The sequence below is a fragment of the Pieris rapae genome, chromosome 11 (genome assembly GCF_905147795.1).
Source record: "Pieris rapae chromosome 11, ilPieRapa1.1, whole genome shotgun sequence".
In the NCBI taxonomy this organism is placed as follows: domain Eukaryota; kingdom Metazoa; phylum Arthropoda; class Insecta; order Lepidoptera; family Pieridae; genus Pieris; species Pieris rapae.
Window position 1 is genome coordinate 6,533,860 of NC_059519.1, and position 22,243 is coordinate 6,556,102.

General features: G+C 31.8%; 3 protein-coding genes across 3 annotated transcripts; 1 reads left to right on the forward strand and 2 right to left on the reverse strand.

Annotated features, from left to right (window-relative positions):
• Positions 1 to 1,100: 1,100 nt before the first annotated feature.
• LOC110998774 lies at positions 1,101 to 3,289 on the reverse strand. The gene is made up of 4 exons (XM_022267554.2): positions 3,053 to 3,289; positions 1,903 to 2,576; positions 1,337 to 1,679; positions 1,101 to 1,211 (listed from the first exon to the last, which is right to left on the reverse strand). The coding sequence occupies exons 1-4, from the start codon at positions 3,167 to 3,169 to the stop codon at positions 1,143 to 1,145; spliced, it is 1,203 nt and encodes a 400-aa protein (XP_022123246.2). The 5' UTR covers positions 3,170 to 3,289; the 3' UTR covers positions 1,101 to 1,142.
• A 651-nt stretch (positions 3,290 to 3,940) lies between these two features.
• LOC110998775 lies at positions 3,941 to 11,787 on the reverse strand. The gene is made up of 14 exons (XM_045630242.1): positions 11,737 to 11,787; positions 11,365 to 11,511; positions 10,265 to 10,353; positions 9,676 to 9,757; positions 9,361 to 9,442; positions 8,691 to 8,895; positions 7,981 to 8,110; positions 7,206 to 7,374; positions 6,979 to 7,075; positions 6,295 to 6,358; positions 5,881 to 5,939; positions 5,651 to 5,750; positions 4,497 to 5,297; positions 3,941 to 4,036 (listed from the first exon to the last, which is right to left on the reverse strand). Exons 1-14 carry the CDS (start codon positions 11,746 to 11,748, stop codon positions 3,941 to 3,943), a joined length of 2,133 nt encoding a protein of 710 aa, XP_045486198.1. The 5' UTR covers positions 11,749 to 11,787.
• A 1,519-nt stretch (positions 11,788 to 13,306) lies between these two features.
• On the forward strand, positions 13,307 to 22,192 carry LOC110998771 (acyl-CoA Delta-9 desaturase). The gene is made up of 6 exons (XM_022267552.2): positions 13,307 to 13,495; positions 16,534 to 16,786; positions 18,410 to 18,540; positions 20,093 to 20,298; positions 20,933 to 21,115; positions 21,910 to 22,192. Exons 2-6 carry the CDS (start codon positions 16,543 to 16,545, stop codon positions 22,136 to 22,138), a joined length of 993 nt encoding a protein of 330 aa, XP_022123244.2. The 5' UTR covers positions 13,307 to 13,495; positions 16,534 to 16,542; the 3' UTR covers positions 22,139 to 22,192.
• Positions 22,193 to 22,243: the final 51 nt, after the last annotated feature.

Here is a 22,243-nt window from a genome sequence, read left to right on the forward strand (position 1 = left end):
ATTTCTCTAGAGTTTTTTCTTTAGCACCTATAGAAAGCTAAGACAAATTTATTTAAACATTGTTTATTAAATCAACAATAAAGATTTTCAAATAAACATTCAAATAACTTTTGAATAGATAAATATATATGCTTAAATATAAATCAATTATTGTTATTGTTCAAACTGTGTTTTACTAGAACAAATTGGTATAATATAGGAATTGTAAATAACCTACTTATAAGAAGTGCTAGTATTTGATTGAAATATTACAAGAATACCGGTCCAGCTACAAACATTTCCCTATATTCCGTAAACAAAATGGATACCTACAAAAAAGCAACAGTTAAAAAGGATTTTAAAATAAGGTGCCCACGAAGTTAGCATAAAAATAAGTTCAATAACTGCCGTGCTTAGTGTCTGTCTAGTGTCTATAAGTGCTAATTGTAAATTACTTTCATGCTAATTAGACTAAGCAAATGTTTAATTTCGTTTGTATCGAATATCTTAATTAATAAGGAGCTGCTTTTGGCTTTCTGAGAGTTTTAAGTAGTTGTTATATTTGAGTGGCGGTATATATAAAACTATTGTTCATTAAATAACTGAAAATTATGTCAAATCAAATCAAATCGAAATATCGTTATTCATCTAGGTAAACAAGTACACTTAAAAAAAATCAATTAATTGTAAATTTGCATTTACTACCAGTTAGCAAGTCAAGGATGTAGAGCGGGCAAGAAGAACATATGGTATAGTGTACCTAATTTCTGGCTTTAATAAAGTTTTGAATTTTATTTAGATTAATAGTATCGTTTAAATGCAACAGATACGTAAATACCTAGGTAATATTTAAAGTTGAAACGAATAACCACTCAAATATCTAATGGAGCAATGTTGTTAGCAGCTTCTTTTATTTACTTTTCTATATTTTATTTTAAACGTGGATTTGTGTATCGACATAGATTTATAACATATAGCTATCGTAAGGTGCTGGCCAACGTAAGTAAAATCTTAATAAAATTTTGTGTTTTTATTTCCCTTTATGTATAACCGATGTTGACTACGAAGGGCAACACATTTATTATTATTTATTATTATAGTTTTGAGGTCCATGATTCTATATAATTAATCGATGGAGATGTACGAATTAAATATAAAAACTGTTAGTCTTCTATAACAGATCTGGAATTCGTCGTTGACAATTCTGATAACTTTTGCTTTATTTCCGTAATCTGAAATTAAAAATATGCTTAAAAATGTTTAAATTTTAATTATTATTTGGCGTACTGAAAGTTGTCTGTATCTTTGTTGATTAAAATCTGCATCTTACATATTATAACAAGGTAAGGTTATATACCTTTTTAATTTCATGCAAAAGAATCTTCTGTTCAGTACGCGGGGTCATTTCATTTGTCTGTAAATCGATTGCCTCCAAATTCTGAAACAGTTCTTTTATCTTCATTGCCAAGTGTACATCGTTATTACTCTTTCTAGGCACGGTGGGTTTTGAACGTCGAACTATTTTTTTCCTAAACTTATCCGGCAAATCTTTCTCTATGTCCTCCCTCGTCAAAAATGTCATATACTCTGGGTTAGTATCATAAGGGTATATTGGGTCGGTGTAGTTTGTTGTATCGTTAGACATAAAAAATTGTCTGGTTTTGTAATTTTTTCGCCAGTTGCGGAGGAGTTCCATGTTCCTAGGAACATCAAAACTATTTTAAAGAAAAATTGACATAATAATTATTTTCTATTTCAGATTTTTATTATGGAAAGACGTTAATAAATATTGTGTGATATTTAGTTTTGCAAATTCGTTTTATTCACCTTGCTGCTGGCAAGACTAGCCGGCAAATGCAAAAGTAATGTTCAGATGTTAAATATTTTCTCTCAATTCATTGCAATGAATTTCTGTTTACTTACTTCTTTTCCTGAATAATTTTATCGGCGCGTGCAATAAAATCCTTCCTCTTTTGCAGGGCTTGGTCTTTCAGATAGCTTTGCAGAATCCTCTGATCTTGCACCACTTTGTTCGCAGTTCTGATCGGCTGAAGGTATTTTGAGCTTTGTGTGTGCAACGTTTTTTGACGAGTTATAGCCAATTTTGGACATTTACCTTTTAGTTTATCATAATATTCGCTTGCATCTTTCTCATTAAAGTGAACTTTTAATCTGTTCTTCATTTCATTACTATCTAGCACCGAGTTATAACTTCGAGCATTACCCAACTCTTCTGCTTCAAATTCGCTTGTTTTATCCGAAATAGAATTCTCATCTAATAATGTACTGAGAAATTCATTATAAAGATGCTTAAGGATCTTATTTGTTCCTAAATTTATAATTTCTTTTGGAGGGTAGACTAGCGGATTTGCGTTCAGTTGCAACACTTTTAAAGTCATTACAGTGCCTAGTTCGTTTGGTAGTGATGATATTTTGTTGTCTTGTAATAATAAATGTGTTAGACTCGGGTGATTTTTTATCGATGGAGGTATACATTCCAGCTGATTCCCACGTAAATCTAGCCATTTTAGGTTAAGAAAAGTGTGAAAAAAATCATCAGGTAATAATCGAATTTTGTTGTTTTGTAAGTAGATCACCTGTAAACGTAAGTATAATTATTAGAAATATAAATACTACTAAGCATATAATACAGGATAATTATAATAATTCTTTCTAATTTTTTATCCTTAAGAAAATTATTTAAATATTACTTTCGTCAGCGATGGCAATTATGATGTAGGATAATGTTCGATCCCCGGCCATGCCCCTTTGGACTTTTTTTTATTTACCCATCTAATGTTTATACGGCGAAGTAATGAGTAATCGTGAGGAATCCGGCATGTCTTAAATCCAATCGACATGAATACCTTCCTGTCTTTGAAATAAGATTCAATTATGAATTTAAAAGATCACAGAAACGTATGCAATCTGAAACCAAGCGACTTGAAGCGTTTTAGGCCGGTAGATTCATTCACTTATTATTCTCGCCAATGATGCTCTGCGTCAAGATGCACTTTTAATTAATATAAAATAATATTACATAAAATAATTTGAATAGTTAAACTGTACTTACAGTAGCTGATTTATTATTATAAATCGAATCTGGTAAGTTTTCTAAATCATTCGAAGATAAGTCTATCGTCGTTTCACTATCGAAATCTTCGTAAAGTTCGTTCAAGTTAGTGGCCATAACACAATTTCAAAATAAAAGTATTATACAAAAGAAAGAAAGCATGTAGACAATCGTAGACAAGTGACAATGTTTTTGTTAAATCAATTACAACGATTGCTATGGTTTCCACAGAATGGGTAATTGTCACTGAAGGCTGTCGACATTAATAAGGTTGGTAGTGGTTTTAGTCAAGTCAAGTTAAAATAATGAAATTTGTACTGAAACGATCAAGTCGTTATAATTTTGCGGGTTTCTAAATGCAGCCGTTATTAAATATGAATGATGATGATTGCATTATGTAGCGCGACTGATAGTCAAATATCCAAAAATCTGGTATTTTGGTGTTTAATGTATACGTATCGTAATCTATATATTATAATCAAATTCAATCCCGGGTACACCTACACATATTGAGATTCAGTACTACTGGGTTCTAAGCAGTGTCACCTCACATACTGAGAAAGTATTCACGTAACCAAAAGCATTACAGCATCGCCTTTTCAATAAAATTAAAAAAGTACCAGTCTAAATGCACAATAACCTAAAGAATAGTATCGACGTCTGTATTTAGCGTAAATACGAATGGAAATTGGAAAGGAACTTAAGAGTAGGTTAAACTACGAGTATTTTAGTTATAAGTGTAAGTCTCTACAATAGCTAGCTTGCTTCATGGCTAAAAATACTTAGTTAATAATCAGAAACTATTGATATTCATATAAACATATGATCATAATTTATTATATTTTTTAATACACAATTTTTTATTAAAATAAAAAATAAAACCTTGCACTAAAAGCCATGTAAAAATCGGGCTCTATCAGGCAAATAGAACGAATTATCATCTGTTTTTGCTGGTCTGACAGGTCTTAGTTGTTCTTTTTTTACCTGCAAAAGAAATTTTTATTACTAATGACTAATATCTATCTTCTCGATTCCTACCAGGCACGTGATTCATTGCGTGGACACAAAACATTCCCAATCGTCTGTTGCTCACACATTTCAACATTCTATTATTTAAAAAAAATAAGTCAGAATAAAGCCATATCTGTCAATTGCGTTGGTAATGACAGGTAAATAGCAAAAGCGTTGGCGTTGACAATGTTTGTTTATTTAAAAACAAAGTTTTTTAAGCCTAGCAATTCCAACATCGTCCTTACATATCATTACAAAGACATGATTTTAAAATATTGGTATACAATAAAATAGGCTCTTTTCCATTCCGTTATATACCAAAGGGAATGTGCACAGGAAACTAGTCGTAAAAATATATTTTTATTTATATATCTGTTTCAATATTTTATTTCAATACGTTGCTTTAATATTATGTTATGTAAGGCATACTTACTGCGTTTTTTCGCTGATAACCGTGACTCATACTTTGTAATTGTCTTTCCAGATTGTCTAGTTTATCCTGATAAAATTTTCTCCTATCGTTGCTTAGATCACCTACACTATCTTCCCTTAAATAAAAGTTTTGCCGGATATCACCATTTCTTCTGTATACATCTTTGTTCTTTCTTCTGATCCCATACATGTGCCTATATTTTCGTTCCAATGCTTTATTTTTGTCTTTTTGTTTCATAGGGTAATTAAAAAGAGAATTTTTATTAATTCTATCTTCATTTATATTAAATCTGTTATTGATTTCACTATATCTAGAATATCTATCGAATGAATCCCGATTTTCTTGTAATGAATGATTGTTTATAGTTGGCATCTTCAAGTTTCTATCTAAAGAATTGAAAATTGATCGCAATTTAGCATTAAATATTTCTTTTTCTTTTCTATCGAATCCTATGTGTTTGACCTCTTCTTGTAAATTATCTAAAATATTGATTAATTTGTCTTCATCGTTTTCTTTGTTGAAATTATCGAAGTTATGGTCTTTTAAGTATCTATTCAGAGTAACATCAATTGTAGTGAGCTTTTCAGTAGTTGTTTCGTGAAGAGAGTTATTTAAGTAATCGACCTCATTATTTCCATTCCGTCTTCGTGTTAAATAAGTCGTAACAAGTTTTTTTACTTTAGTGAAATCTTTTCGAGGTACCACATCCTTTTTTATAGTTACAATAGTTTTAATAGAATTTTTCTTTGTGGGTAAAACAAAGACAGGAGTTCTTGTGAAAATGCTCGGCTTATTGGACTTCTAAAAGATTTTATTGTATTATTTTATAATATTTAACTCACAAAATATTGTGTGATGTGTTTATGTTTTTAGATTTGAATAATTTTGTTATATAAACATAGATGAAACGTGAGGGCATTATATTAGGGTTTTATATTTAGTTTAACTAATTATTTTTACGGCTAGTTGTTGCTAAGTTATATGAAACTACTGTTTCGCCAGAAGTTGAACCCAGGATCTTAGTTGAAGAGGAATAATAATTTAATTTCATTTTCGTTTCAGCAACTTATGGATCCTACATGGATAGATTTCTGTATCGAATACTAATTTGTATGGTAAACTGTGTATGGTAAACAATATTACATAAAGCTTACTTTAACTTTAGACGGGATAATTATTCGACTTGAGCGTGACACATTTTGCGGTTTACCAAAATAACGTCGACTGACATCGAGCCTCTTCGGCGTAAAGCTTCTGAAAACAATTTTAATATGATACTCGAGTATGTACTCTATACTATTTTATTGTAGTACCGTCTTGTAGTTTTATTAGTTATTTTATGGTATAAGTGTGTGTTATATTGTATAAAGTTTAATAGACTCACCTTTCAGTAATAAAGGGAGGCTCAGGTCGAGATAAATCAAAAGCTTTACGCGATTTTTCCTGAAATGTAATAATTATATAAAAAATTAAAAAGAATGACAAATGCACAAAGTCTCTCAAAGAACCTATAAATGTTGCTATAGTTGTTCTACCCATAGATGTCCAGCATATTATGACGCTACCAGTCTCAGATAAATGTTTTTGACCTACAGTGTAGGTATATACTTAAGAAAAATTGTCATAGAAATCACAGTGACCGCCATTACTATATATTTTATTTTATTCACCACAATTTTACCAAATATATTTTTTCCCCATTTTTCTATTTAATTAAATTTAGGTCCATAGTTTTGCAATCTCAAACCTCTTTTAAACATAAAATCCTTGGTACTAATTATTAAGAAACTCAAAATACCTTTTTATCCAATTGGTCCAATAGTTCAAATGAATCGTAATACTTGAGTGACTTGTTTTCTGACCTGAAAGAATATAGATAATAAAAAACAACGGAAAATGAGTAAAATATATATTTTCCGACGCACGTTAGGAAGTTTTGTTTTTGTTAGTAAAAAAAAAACTTTTAAATTAAAAGTAACACTTTAGAAGACTAACGGGCTACGTCACTGTTATACAAACGGAGTATTTATTTTTTAATATACAGAGCAGTGAACTCTTAGAGGATATTAAAATTGTCGTTTCTTAGGGAATGAGTCCCTAGGTCTAAAATCAGCAATATTTTCCAAATCCTTTCCACTCTTTCGAATTCTTCGCGATTTTAACGGGCTGAACAGTGCTTATCGGTAGTGGGCTGATCGCTTTTAGAGATAGCATCGTTGGGTGCCTTTCTCGAAGCCAATTCGCTGTTTTTCTGAACATATTATTAAATTATAATCAGAACATATTAGAAATTTTTTTTTGTAATTTTACTTTATTTCATTGTGTGTTTATTTTATCTTATATTGTATAGTTTTAATTGTATTTTTTTATAAGACTTTTGTTAACTTCAACTGTCGTACATTTCAGATGGAAGATTTTGTTAAAATATGCCGAGATTTAGTACTATATGTTGTGGTAAACTTAATAAATAAATCAATATTACCCTTTGTGTATCATTTTGTGCGCAGGCGCATCTTCTACTGTAAAAATTGGCAGAAGTACTACTGAGGGCTTGCATTTATCCCCCTCACAGGTGTTTGCTGAAAAGAAAATCGCCAGTATATTATAAGAAATAAAACATTAACACTATGTAAAGTTTCTAAAAACTTCAGCGAAAACGTCTTGTATGAAGTTGTAAGAACACGGCATGTATAAGTGTGCTATACATACTAAAGCTCCTATTAGTCTGATAGCAAAGACAGTTGTAATCTTCGTCGTATCCCACGGGACATCCACAGCGTACGGTGTAGCCCACATCATTTTCAGTGGGAGGCTTTGTGTTGTACAGTTTCTCCCCCTTTCGAGGTTTCGCGGAATAGTTGCACACCACGTGTACGTTCTGGAAGAAATAATTCAATTTAAGGTGAATAATTCATATTCATATTATATGAGTGATGTAAGTACGTTTGGAGTTAGCAAGGTTTTTTATTTATATATAAAATTTTGCCACTGACATTTGCTGTCGAAACTCAAATATCTAAGTTCTTGACGCTGCATAATTATAGTTGGTAAAACACAAAGCGAGGTTTTTAAAAGGGTCACCTAGTAGTTATAAATATTTTACTAACCTATGCATAAACTGTATTAAGAATATCATATGTCACAAATCGTATTTGTAAAAATAAATAAAATAGACTGCTAAGCAATGTATCATTTAATAGAGGAATTGTGCTCTATTTAGAAAACTTATAATGAAAACTTCTTATAGATCTAGTTTATGGAATTGATTTTTCATCTGTGTATAAAGCCGTTTTAGGACCTACTGGTGAAATACTGGTTTAAATTTGGGGATTTATTGGACATTGTTTATAAATTACCAGGGTTGATTGCAGATCTTACATTAGTATTATTAAAAAAAGAGATAATCGCGTAATACGAATATAATAAGAATATAATACCATACGAATAATAATATTACTTTTGTTTATTTAATTACATTACTTACATTATAGCTCAAATCCGCATTATTGGCGTGGTAAGCATATTCCGCATATGCGGATATGCCACAACCCATGTGAGTAGCTTCACCAGCGATCATCTCTAGATACAGTTTCCCAGCGACTTTATCGATATGACTACAAAATTTTCATTAAGACCTTATTATAGATGTCAAGTAATACAGCTTTCTATTTCTTTCTACTTAAAATCTATTAGGTCATGCCTACCATGTCATGCCAAAACTGACTAAACACCGATAAATATTTGTATGTATTATGAGTAAAGAGTGGCGGAGAGTTTCTTGCCTACTCTATGTCAATTTGCAAACTGGTAGTAAACGTAAATTTAGAATCAATTTTACATATTTTCTGAAGGCGTTCATAAGTGTACTCGGTTACCTATAATAAAATAACTGTATAATTTGAGTTTGAGTTTATTATGTGTTGATATATTGATTGGTGGTCATTTATGAAAATTGTAGTTACATACATTTTCACATAAGTAAAACTTTTAACTATAGTATTTTTAAGCTCACACACTAACTGTCACATTGTATTTAAGCGGTAATGAAAGAGAACGGAAGAGTGCTTCTTAACCTTTTTATCTATGGTCTGACTGAGTTACTACTCATCTACATCATAGATAAAAAGGGTTATTTAATAAAAATACTTCACGGCGGTACAATCTCCAGCGCAGGCGAGCGAAATATATACTAACTCTGGCCAGTTAGGATACTGATTCACCATCTCGGGAGTCACATAACTCTTTTGATCGTACCACGACCGCATGATGTGCCTGATGCTGTATAGAAGTTTTTCTTCAGAAAGGCCAGGCGGAAAGACGTCAGTACCACCTATGCTATACCATTCCGGGTAGCTGAACCTTACAACGCCAGTGGTTTGACCAGGGTCAGGGTATTTGCCTGAAAAAATGCAGCACTATTTTTTTTTACATTATACTAAGTTTCTAACTGATGTATATAGAAAATGTAAGATACATTTTCTATATACACAGACTCTTTGTGTATATAGAAAATGTATCTTACATTTTCTATATACACAAAGAGTCTCATGCCAAGAAGTACTTTCACATGTTTCTTAATTCATTATCATAATAAAAAAGCATATAATTTGAATCGTTGTGTTAATGAAATTTGTTTAAAAGCTAATAATTCCAGCTTTAGTAAGCTTAGTAACTTAGTCATTCTCTGACAAAAAGCAGGTCCTAGACCTATAGTAAACATTTACGGTGATTTAAAAAATTTTACTTTGTCTGTATAAAAGGCACATATAATTATGTCACACGGCTTTTATTATTGATCTCGGTTTTTTTTTATAGAACAGGGGTCAAACGGGCAGTTTTGTTTGGTTTGTTCTTTGGTACTTACTTGTAGCTCTACAGAGGTCATGCTTTAATAGACATGAATTTGCCAACACTTGCGCAAATGTCGCTAACTCTTCATCCCATTCCTGTAATCAAAATAGTGTAATAATATTTTAATCATTACAACTATCAACGAACATAACAACTATTTATTTTATATGTCAAAATACGTAACGTTATTATGGATATGCAGAATTTAATATTACAAACAAACATATTAAAAATCAATTTATTTACATTTGAGTTTCGTGAATATATTTTTTGTTCACTAACTACTGAGAGTTTTTTTTAAATTATATACGAAAAATGATTAAATTACCAATCTATACATGCCATAAGCACGAGGTAGAGGCTCTTCACCTCTTCCTGTTTCCTTTCCTCTTGCCACATTCCCTCTTATCCTTTAATAGATGACAGTAAGTTAAAAAAAAAAACAAATTATAATAATTATTAAGATGACTTCTTTTCTTTATCTGTGTTATATTTAATAAGATATTCTATGTCTATAGATTCCTGAAATTGCATATAATATGGGCAGCTCTGTAACTGTAAGATGTATTTCGATCAATATCCATAGTGATGTCGCGATACAAAAACTTATTTCCGAGAGAGGAAACGCTGTCGCTATTGCAAATTCCAGCAATGGAGTTGATTAATTTTATCCTACAGTCCTGCGTAGATTGTTATTTTAAATTCAATAAACTTTTATGTTTATAAACGTTATTTAACAAAATAAACAATAGTTCTTTTTTATAATATTACCGAAGAGTTATTCTAATAGATATCATTAACATTACAATAATTAGCCATTGTAAATGTAAATTAACAGAATGATAATTACATTTCGTTGTCATTGCACGAGATAAATTAACGCTAATAAATATTAGAAAATTCTTTATAGCACATACATGTTTGCTATATCCATTAGTTTATCGGCTTCGGATCGAGTGATTTGAATATCTTGAGAATCATGGCACTGCTTACTCATGCGTTCCCTCTATAACAAAATAAATTGCTTATTGATTTTTAACGTTACTCAAGCGATGATTACAGAATGACATTCCTTCATCTTAGAACTGCTTTTTTTTCATATTACAGCGTTTTTTTGGTTAGAGAGCAAACTTAAAGCGTCTTTTGACAGTAACTAAATGTTTATTTTATAATCCACGTTTATCTTCTATCAATATAATGTGGAATACAGTTCAAAAAAATTAAGTGACGAAATTTAATGAAGAGAAGTGCTGTGACTCCAAAGTACTGGACATTTTCCAAATAAGTTATGATTTAAAGGTCTATGTTACCAGGTCATGAAATAAAAAAAAATTTGTGGTGGTGAATATTATGTTTTAGAGAACAGGGTTATACTAGGGCACTAGGATTAGCTTGAGCGAAATTTAGGAGTCTTGTCTATGTAGTACACTCGAATGAGGGTCGGGCATACACCGATATGCAGTCCTTCTATATGTGCTTACTCAAGGTAAGACATATAGAAGGACTATATATATATATAGTCCTTATATATATATGTAGCTGCCTACTGAAGTATTTCCGAACCAATTCGACTTAGGGTCCTTCAAGAAAAGAGCGAACAAATTCTTAAAAGGCCGGCAACGCACTCGCGAGCCCTCTAGCATCGAGAGTGTCCATGGGCGGCGCATGGGTGGACTTAACATCAAGTGAGCCTCCTGCCCGTTCGCCCCCAGTTCCATAAAAAAAGGTACACAAAGTGGTTTCAATCAAACCAGCATACCTTAGACCAGTAATCAACTGCGTGCGTTAGGCACAGAAGGGTGATCACCAATTTGCCTATTTGAGCTATTTCTGAGTAAATGCTATTTCTTCAAGTAATATAACTTTTCAATGTATTTCAGAAAATTTTTAAATCGTATCGCACACGACTGAGTCCAGTAGTTTTGGGTGACATTTCTCCATAATCCGTACAATTCGCATTCCTTAGAGGTTTCTGGAATTCATACTTCAGACCTCCAAACATCTTTGAATAACATACCGGGTTATAATACATGCACATAACATGCGAACCTTCTTCACAATGTTCAGACTTTGGACAATAATTTTCGGCAATTTTGTTCTTGTCAAAGTGGGCATCGCGAACGTAGGAGCCTTGTACTATTGCGTAGAAGTTAATAATAATAATCTGTGGAAGATAAGCTTTTATAATGGGTGAGCGTTGCATTGGTGGCGAAATGAATTTTCAATATATAATAGTTTTCCAACGCCCAGAAACTACTTACTGTCCTAAGAAAAAGCTATCACAGACACAGTAATCACAGATAATACAATGCTTATTAATGCGTAGGATACATGATGTTTCAATAAACAAAGTAGAGGCTTAGCTATACAAATGTGACATTTTACTTACTAATTTATTCATACTATGCCTTAACACTTCATCATTGTAATCACTAACACAATACTTATTTCAACCACATAATCTTAAAAAATCTTAAAATAATAAATATGCCTGTTTACTAATAAATTGTACTACTGAGTTTTAAATATTTAAAAACACATTAACGGTGCTGCTTATTTCTCACAATTCGTGAAAAAATGAAAATGTCGATGTACAAGGAACAATGATGTTTATAGTTTGTTCCTTGCACAACGACATTTTGACATGATGTTTATACTTAGATTAGTTGCTTGTACTGTTTAACATTTTCGTAACGTTTTTTATCTAAATAATAATGAGTGTTTTTTTGTAGTGAATTTAAAAATGTTAGTAGGTTAGTTGTTCCTAGTGAAAAGTCTCATGATAAAGCAGATAGTCAGCATGTCAGTGAATCATCGTAATAATCATAATCATTGCGGCTAACCGTAGGTTACTGAAATAAACATTTAAGGCTGTATATTTAAATATATACTTAATTAATACTCCTTTTTAATCAGTCCACAGGCACATTAGAGTGATAAGTATAAAACATAGCTTTCTAGCAAACGTATTAAAAATAATGATAATAATACAATAAAAATGAGGTATTCATTTAATACGTCTGTATCAATTTTGATATCCCTTTCTGTTGATCATTTTTAAAGGTAAATTAGTTATACGTAACACTGCAAATGTTTAGAACTGGCCAGAAACATTGCTAATGAAAACTTTTTGAATTTCAAATTTAGAACTCTTTGGTAACCTAATTAAGTATATTGCATTCATTTGTCATTTGTTTTTGTGAAATGGCGGTAAATCTCGCGAGAAAATTTTCGGTCAATGATTTATTATTGAGAGACTTTCGTTGTGGGTTTATTGAACAACAAAGCTTTGATAGGCTGCGATTAGCATTTCTTACGATGTGTAGAAAGGAACGCAGATTACTTCGAAAAACAATTCGAATTAGCAACTTTCTACATTAAGCCGTTTATCATTTTCTAAACATTTTCAGTGTTACCTAGGTATCATCTAAAATGTCACTCTTGCCTCTGTCAATCTTTCAACTATTTTGGAGCCAACAGGGGTCGCTGGAAACGGAGACAAGCGGCCGCATGGGATGTCTTTGATTCCTTGGAGACGAGATTTGTTTTGGAATGCTACTTGTTGTGGAGTGTGGACACATCAGACCCGTCTCGTATAGTGCCACAAGGATTATTTTTTAAATTTACTTTAGTTTTCTATTCATCTATTTTTTAATTACTAGTATTATTATGTACGTTAAGTATATTGTAAATACTGTATATTTGTGTTTTAAATGACACGTTTCAATCGAGCGAAAATAAAGTTATGAAATCAAACCTCCTCTTTTGTGTTTCATGCTACTTCAGAAGTACTAATCAGCAGCCACTTTTGCAATAATTGATGCATATGTGTATATATTAACTAGGCCTAAACATAGCAACTACAATCACTGAAATAGCTAACATGATCATCGCTAATATGGGCTTCGGAAAAGTCACACACGACATCTTCGCAGAACAATCTCAGAAATATACCTACAACAAGAACTATAAGAACGATGTTATTACACAAGAAGTTTATTTAGCACGTACCAATGTTACGTGCGGACTAAGATCACATTTTTATTATATCAGTTTCATCAAAAATCACGAATCAATCGGCCGTTTTAGTTTATTGTGTTAATGTGATAATAATTAGGTAAGTTCAGCTGTAACAGATATTTCTTAAGGTAAGAATATGTCATTAGTATAATTCAGTCATATATGTATTTTCATTATTATTAATAGTCTAGTATTCTACTATTTAGTACCATTTGGCAATATATAATTTAGAGAAACATCACTTATTATTACTCTAAAAATTGTTTCAGATTTAAAAGTTTTTTCTATATTTATTATTAATTAAAGCGTTTATTAGAAATAATTTGCCAATATATATTATTTCTAAAAAGTCTGAATATTTTAAGCTTATTATATTATATATTAAAAGTACTATCAACTCCTTTATTTACTAGAATTATTTACCCTCATATGCTCGTATATTATACCAGCTTTTTGGTCCTTTATTTAAGTTGAGAAAACTATATATTTTGTTATTTTTAACCATCGCGACTGGCTAGATATTCACGCTAGAATTTGTTGTCTTTGAGAAGGGAGAAGATTGATATTTCCCGATAAGAAATTATTTATTTAATTAAAAATTATTAATTATTTCTAGGCTAATATATAGGAACTTGCTACTAATTTTGCTATAACGTTTTCTTTTGTTTACGAGATTTTGATAGATCTCTAATTGCATACACATGTTTGTCTTTGTATAGCACCTAAGTGTCGTCTATAACCTTCACAAGTTCGATTTCAACAAACTTTCATTTGACCACGCTAAACAAGAAACTGTTTATTCTTACTCACTGCTATTTTTCGAAGGTAATATACAGGGTAGCCAGAATAAGATTATTTTAAACCAACAATGTGTGTCAATAATTTAGAAATTAAAAGGACGAATAAAATTAAATGCAAATGAATAAATATTAAAAATAAATTAAATTAATTATATTAAATAATAATTTATTTAAAGGTTGAAAGCTAATCCGCTAATAGTGACCTCACCGGTTCTTTGAGAAGCAGAGTAGTCTGGTGTGGGTCTTGGCTCACATATCCCTGTAGCCTTGGAATTGCGGTTCAAATTTTATTTCTTCCTATTTAAACTAAAAGCCTTGTGGACACGGTAGCCATCTTATATTTTAATGTAGCTTTATTTTATAGTATAACCGTAAAAATATGAACATTTATTTACAGAGTTGCATTTCAGACACCATAAACACAAAATAAATATCAACAATAATAATATTATCAATTAATGTCTTAACTCAAAATTATACCATCTCCTTAAAAAGTCATTATGTAGCTAATAAGAATATCATCTGCCTATTTTATAGTCGCCTAACGCCTAGACCCAATATACCTATCTCAATCCATTTTCGACTATCTGAGATAGACATCAACATATAAAAGCGTGCCAATAACCAATCGACGGATTGTAATAGCCATCTGTCGATGCAAGCTATCCATGGTAGGTCGGATAGGTGTAGGTGGACCTTTGTATGACAGTTCAACTGTGCCAATATCCTAAGCTTCAAATACAGATGACTGTAGACCGTAACGGCCTACAGGACATGTTAATAAAGCACAGACCGTGCCTGGAACGGTTCTGCGAAAAAAATCATTCTTTACATAAAGGCGGCAAACAAAACAGAAAGAGCGGGTCTCGCGGGGAATTGCGCCCCGGCTCGCCCATGAATATTGTTAATAAAAATATTACCGATGTAGTCGGGGCGTAATTCACGACGCGTTAAATAGTAGCAGTGATACATAAAGTCCTTGGACACTATGGCAGGGGAGTAGAATGAAAATTTCAAAAAGAAAAAAAAAATATCCTAAGCTTTTAATTTACACCAGTTTTTAAAATAATTAAAAAGCTATTTGATACGTTTTTAACATACACATGAATATTTTAATATTATTTGTACGATTTTATATACTTAATTTGGTTTATATTGATTATGAAATATGAGTGTAAATAGCGAAGACTATCCGTCGCAAAAAATGGATTATCTTAGTAGGGGTCATGGCCCATCTCAGATTGTTTTAAATCAGATATTGTGGATTAATTATTGGGTTCAGGCGTTAGTGCATAATAATTTCGGTAAATGATTTGACATTTACACTTTTACTAAATTTGTCACATTTAAAAGGTGTGAGTCTTGCGTCAATAAAAGATTAATCAATTGAAAAACTGATATTTACGTGATATAAAAATAGCTCATCAAATAAAACAAAGGCAAATATTAGAATACACTAATATCCGGAATATTAACTATGCATTTTTTATTATTTTGCGGCTTCGTATAAATGAAACATTACAGTGTCTGTAATAATTCATTTGTTCTAAATTTATATAGCTACGTGAATTGTAGTTCATTCTCGCAACTACTGTATAAGGCTTGCAGGCGATACAAAGTTATCATTACATATTAACGCATTATATATAATATTTAGTCAAATATACATTTCCATGTATTTGTGTTTGAACTTCTATTTCCATTGGAGTTATCTATACTTCTATTTCCATAAAACTTATGAAAAGTAAACGACACACATATTGCGCCTGCAATTATTTCAAAGTAAAATCGGGACATATAATTTTCATGCCGGTTTGTAAACATGGTCATCATAAAGCCGAACCAAAAAAGATACGTTCACAACTCTATGGAAATAATCTCAAGTTTTTAAATCTGGGGACTCCGATATAGAAAGAAAAGAAACTAGCTATTATTACACACTAGCACAATTAACCATCATAGATACTCGTAGGAACCTTTATGTTAAATAGATATATATTAGTGTTAATTTTGACTCATTCAGTTTGCTGTGTTTGGACACTAGGGCAAGCATTGTGGCCACAGCACTGATCTTTATTGAGACTATTTAGGATATATAGATACAGAAGCATATACAGATAATATATGGCATTGGAATATACACAATGTTTATTAAATATGTATATTACGGAAATAATTATATTATTCGTATTAATTATAATAAAAAAGCATCCATAGAATTTATATTGTAAAAGAAGCGCATTAAAATTACATCTATTATTTCAATGAATATATTTGCATAAATTAAAGCTTTTAAACTGTTATCAAGACATTTTATTGACTGATTGATATAAATCAATCTGTGTTTACGTTATTAATAATTTCAGATATTCGTAATGGTCACCCAAACCACCACGATTCAGGAGAGAAAAATGGAAGAAGACTTTTATGATAGACTCTTAACAGAAGAACCCCGATTTTTAGCACCAATTCGTCGTTTAGAGAAACGAGTGGGATTTATAACACCATTAATATGGTCAAATGTAATCTTTATATCATTATTCCACATTATTGTACCGATTTGTTATATACACCAAATATTTAGCGGCCAACACTGTTCTATAAAAACAACTATTGTTCGTAAGTATTTTTTGGATAATTTTGCAAGCAAGTATAATTTATGGTTTTCTTTCAGTTAAAATAGTTTTAAGCAATCTACAGACTTACTCTGTAATAAATAAGGGCGACGAAATTAGGCTTCGTGGTGACTCTATAAATTAATCAGCTATAACTTGATTTTGAAAGAATATTTTCAAAAAGAAATTCATCGTAGTGATAAATCTACCTACTCACCGCCATATGATACATCTAAAATCACTTTTAATTTTATCAAGTTACTAAGTACTTGCCGTCTCCTTTTGTTAAATTATGTTTATGCTGTGTTGAAGCGATGACTTGAAATTGAAACGGTGCAATTTTTTTGAAATTCAGTTTCATTTTAATAAAAGTGGCGTAATAGCGTAATTTAAGCAAATTCAGGTGTTAGGACTAAGAATGTGTTATAACAATTACTCTAACTATTCACAATAGTCACAATAAAAATAAACTATTATTAACATCTGATTTCTATATACGAGGCCTAGTTAATAGTAGATTTCAAGAGAAATACAATAAGTAATAATCAAATTTATAAATCGAATTATTGTTTACAATTTGGCAAATTATGCAAACGTTCATATGGCATGTAGTTAACATTTATCACGTTTCAATTAACATTCAGTCCATATTCGGTTAAAATCACGTAGCTAAATCAACAGCGTTCGACAACATTTACTTACATCGTTCAACATGAATTTATATACAGGTACGAGTTTATTAATTGCGGAAAATATTAAAAACTATTAGTACCGTAATCTATCTGGCATCGAGAGTCTCTATGGGCGGCGGTATCACTTAACATCAGGTGAGCCTCCTGCCCGTTTGGCCCCTGTTCTATAAAAGAAAAAGTTCTATAAACAATTAAACTAACATTTTTAAAGTATATTAAATTCATTTACTGAAGTACTACGATTGTTGCCACAACAAAGCATAAATAAAACACAGCACAGCTGGGATTTATACGCACTATTAAATATTAATAGTGCTACATATACAAAGAGAAAGACAATACATAATAATTGGCTAAAATATCTGTTGTCTTTCCTCCAACTTTGTTTTTGCTTCCTTTTCAGTAGATAAAAGAGGCCCAAGGGGTGAGGTTTAAGTGCACAGGCCCCAATTAAATATGTATTAAGAAAATTCTGCCATGCCACAGGGCATGCACACATATCTTTTTGAATTTGTTTTAATTTTCTATGTATCAATTTTATGTTTACTATGTAGGTTAAGAATATTATCAATCCTTTATTTATAGGTGTTAAAAAATAATAAATCAGTGGTGCTACAACCTCTTTAGGTGTTGGCCTCAGATTTATGAATCTGTTTCATGATCATTTTTTAAATCTAATAGGCAAGTAGGAGATCAACCTCCAGTGCCTGACACACGTCGTCGACTTTTTGGGTCTAAGACCTAACGATTAACCGACATGGTTTCCTAACGATGTTTTCCTTCACCGTTCGAGCAAATGTTAAACGCGCACATAGAAAGAAAGTCCATTGGTGCACAGCCGGGGATCGAACCTACGACCTCAGGTATGAGAGTCGCACTGCACCCACTAGGCCAACACTGCTCATTCTTGGTTGTTATTTATATTAATTTTACAGAGTGCATATTCGGACAGATGGCAGGATTTGGTATAACTGCGGGTGCGCATAGATTGTGGTCCCATCGTTCTTATAAAGCAAGGATGCCTTTAAAACTCATTTTGTTAATGTTCTACGCCAGTGCTGGTCAGGTAATATATTAAAATATAGATTTAAAATGTTAACCTGCTATTAAATCTAAAGTGTGTCTGGTTTAGATGCGGCAGAGATCTTGGATTTATATCTTATAAGAGTTTGATTCTGTATTACTTGTCTAAAGCAGCGTTCGTAAGAAATGTTTTAGTTCGCCAGTTTTCTTCCGACATACAAACTTTCCGAGTTGCATGAGTTTTCATTTTTTTTACCCGGTAAATGTAAACATTAAAAATTTATCTCTTTATAGCAGTATTATACAAATACTAACGCTAATAAAGTGTAGTATAAATATTGCAAATAGTCAAATATACTTAAAGCGTAAACACGGCCAATATCGGGGAAGTGGTAGTGCTTGGATTGGCCCCAGGAGGCCTCCTAGGTCGCCTCGAGTATAGACAAATGGTACCTACCCTGATTTGTTTTAAGGGTTGATAATAAGTCAGAACATCACAACAACTTATTAAACAAATTATTAAACTGTGTGTTTAATAATTTGTCGTTCTATCGCATTAGTGATAACTGTAAGGATAGAGTAATGATGTGAAATAAAAAAATATATAAAGTCGGAAATTAGTTCGGGCGAGTTCACGATTTATTTATTTATTTATTTAATTATTCTAATTCTGATTTAGGGCCGATTATCGTCTAGGAAATTTTCCGTTGATAAATAATAAGTGCATAATATATAATAAACTTTATTTGCGACAAACGGGTTGTGACAAAATTCATTAATCGCTAGTCCCCACATTAGGTAGTCTGTGCTTTGGGTACTTAGAAAATTAGAATTAGTCCGTGGTACAAGTTCAATACAGTTTTAAAAAAAATTGTTAGTGTTATGACTATTTCTTATAATACATTAAGTATGAGTGAATGTGGTAGTGTGTGAATGGGTTTGTATGCACATTTGTGAGTGTAGCTGAGAGTTGTTATGTCTGTGTATCATCGTGCAGTGTCTTTGTTAGTTTTTGGAACCTCTAAGTAATGTCAAGATACGTAGTAAGGCTTCTGTAGATTCAAAATCCATTTGCCAGGTGTATGATAAAAACTTAAATAAATAAACACTAATAATTGCATCATATATAAAACGAATGCATTATTACTCTGTGGTTTGACACAAATATTTATCAATGTGCTAATGAAGAAAAGAAACGATGTATGTAGAAGGTTTCTTCAAAGAATATTTCATGTCAAGGCCCCTGCTATAAACTAATATTTGATACGTTGGCTAATCATTCAACTGTCACGAATGCACTTTTATTCTATAAACAAAAATTTTGATATGAAAAAAATTTATTATTAGATAAATGATTTTAATGTAACTATACATTTCGATTAATTCTTTCATTAGATCAATGAAAGAGTGAGTTATTCTATCACTATAGACATGTGAACTGGCTACCATTTATTCCCAAATAGTATAAAACCTAAATTATATTTAACCGTTAGCTTATATACCTTTTCACTACGTAATAACTATTGAAATGTACTCAAAACATAATCAGAGTTTGATGGTTCAAATATACGATTTAAAAAAAAATCCTTTAACAGAACAATCTTTATAACTGGGTCCGCGATCATCGCGTCCACCACAAGAGGTCTGAAACACCAGCAGACCCCCACGATGCTAAGCGAGGGTTCTTCTTCTCACATGTTGGATGGCTGATGATGAGGAAGCATCCTCACGTCATTAGAGAAGGCTCCAAGATTGACATGAGCGATATAACCAGTGATCCCGTACTGGTTTTCTTTAACCGGTAAAAAAAAAGTTATAATTGGTTTTTATCACATTTTTAAAGAATCTTTTATGTTTGATTCCTGCATTTTAAACTATTTATGGTGTGAAGAATAATTAATAGAATATGTTAAAAGGCTGGCAACGTACTCGCGATCCCTCTGTCACCAAGAGTGTCCATGAGTATCACTTAACATCCTCCTGTCCTTTGTCAAAAATACGTTGGTAATATCGCCCGTCGCGAACTAAATAAACAGGACAAGCTAGACAAGCAAGCAATGTGCAAGGTGGAAGGCTAATAAGTAAGACCCTATTGGGTTGGGGATCTGCCTCGCGGCCAAGTCACGACTCTAACAGTAATAAAGGAAACGACTTAGAAGAGTAAATTTATAAAAATTTAAAAGAAAGAAGAAAAATAAAGAACTTCGAATTAGGTTTTTCATGAGTTCGATAAACCTCTTCAGTTTCTTCATCCTTTTCAGTTTTACACTTAAGAAAACGTTTATTAGCAGGAGGGGCAACGTAATCTATTATATTAACAAACAAAATATTACGTATCGATTACATTTATGTGTTTACCTACGTATAATTTTTTCGGAGCTAATTTAATTACCACTGTTACAATAACATTTCATAATACATTTTTCCGTTTTCAGATACTTTAACATTCTGAAATTCCTTTTCTGCTTCTTCATACCAATTGTACTACCAATTTGGTGGTTTGGTGAGCCAGTTTATCAGGCAATGGTGGCTGCAATGGTTCGATACTTCATTACACTAAATGCCACCTGGTCGGTAAACAGTTTCGCACATCTTCATGGGTTGAGGCCCTATGACAAGTAAGTGGTCAAATAATCAACACCTATTTAGTATTATAATAGTTAATCAAAAAGGAGGTCAACCTTATCGATTTCGAGCGACCTCTACCAGGCAACAACTGTAAGATTTTTTTAAATTAGATAATGTGAACACAAGAAGTGCTTACCTACATAATACATATAGTTATTTAGACAAAACAAATCGGTTAGTACGAAAGTTAGGGCATGTGGACAGGTAATGGCTGTACAGTAGATAATTAAAGGAAGATAGAGAAGGAGCTAAGCTGGTAAGGACGGCAAGTGAATTCTATAGCCTCACTACTTGAGTACTTGAGATCTTAAAGAATTAGCCAAGAAAGGAAGAGTAATGATATAGGATTTTAAGGATAAAATTTTCGGAAGAGCGTAGACTGTAGCTATGGACAAATTTGAATTTTAAAAATTTGTAGCCATTCCTACTCATAATGTTAAAAATACAAATTATTATTATTATCACAGTGGCTTTGAAGTGTGAAGACATTTGCAATCTAAATAGAAGGTTTATTATTGTAACATTTGACGGTTAACTCTTGCTTCATACGTAGGCAATCGAGACTTCATCTAAAAGCAACTCTCAATTTCGCTGGATATTATGATGTCTCGTACAAATATGCATAATATACAATCAAAAGGATTTGATTGGTAATTGTTTTACGTATGTTTTATTGATTTTCTATGAATAAATTGAAGAAACATAGTCGTAAATAAAATTATAGACAAAGCCGGACAGCCATTTAGACTGTTATCGCGTCTTCATAAGTCAACTTTGCTTTCAGATCTATTCTACCGTCAGAGAACCTAGGGGTTTCTATCGTTGCAATGGGTGAGGGATGGCATAACTTCCACCACACATTCCCCTGGGATTACAAAGCAGCTGAATTACCGTACTTTGTGAATGCCACCACAGTATTTTTAGATTTCGCCGCTTATGGCGGGCTCGCGTACGATTTGAAAACTGCGACACCGGAACTTATAAAGGCGGTTGCGGAAAAGAAAGGGGAATAGAGAAATTAATTTTAAGGCAATTTTTTGGGATTTTATTAAAATAATTTTATTGTACAACGATCTTTTATTAAAAGTTTCGATAAAGTATAAACCTGAGTTTATATG

Coding starts and splice junctions, on each gene's coding strand:
- LOC110998774 (XM_022267554.2), bottom strand. CDS start 3,169: ATGGCCACTAACTTGAACGAACTTTACGAAGATTTCGATAGTGAAACG. Junction 2,577..3,052: donor ATAATAATAAATCAGCTACT/GTAAGTACAGTT, acceptor TTACGTTTACAG/GTGATCTACTTACAAAACAA. Junction 1,212..1,336: donor TTTTGCATGAAATTAAAAAG/GTATATAACCTT, acceptor TTTTAATTTCAG/ATTACGGAAATAAAGCAAAA.
- LOC110998775 (XM_045630242.1), bottom strand. Junction 10,354..11,364: donor TGTGCATGTATTATAACCCG/GTATGTTATTCA, acceptor ATTTTGTTATAG/AGGGAACGCATGAGTAAGCA. Junction 9,443..9,675: donor CTTATGGCATGTATAGATTG/GTAATTTAATCA, acceptor TTTTGATTACAG/GAATGGGATGAAGAGTTAGC.
- LOC110998771 (XM_022267552.2), top strand. CDS start 16,543: ATGGTCACCCAAACCACCACGATTCAGGAGAGAAAAATGGAAGAAGAC. Junction 16,787..18,409: donor TATAAAAACAACTATTGTTC/GTAAGTATTTTT, acceptor TTAATTTTACAG/AGTGCATATTCGGACAGATG. Junction 20,299..20,932: donor GTACTGGTTTTCTTTAACCG/GTAAAAAAAAAG, acceptor TTCCGTTTTCAG/ATACTTTAACATTCTGAAAT.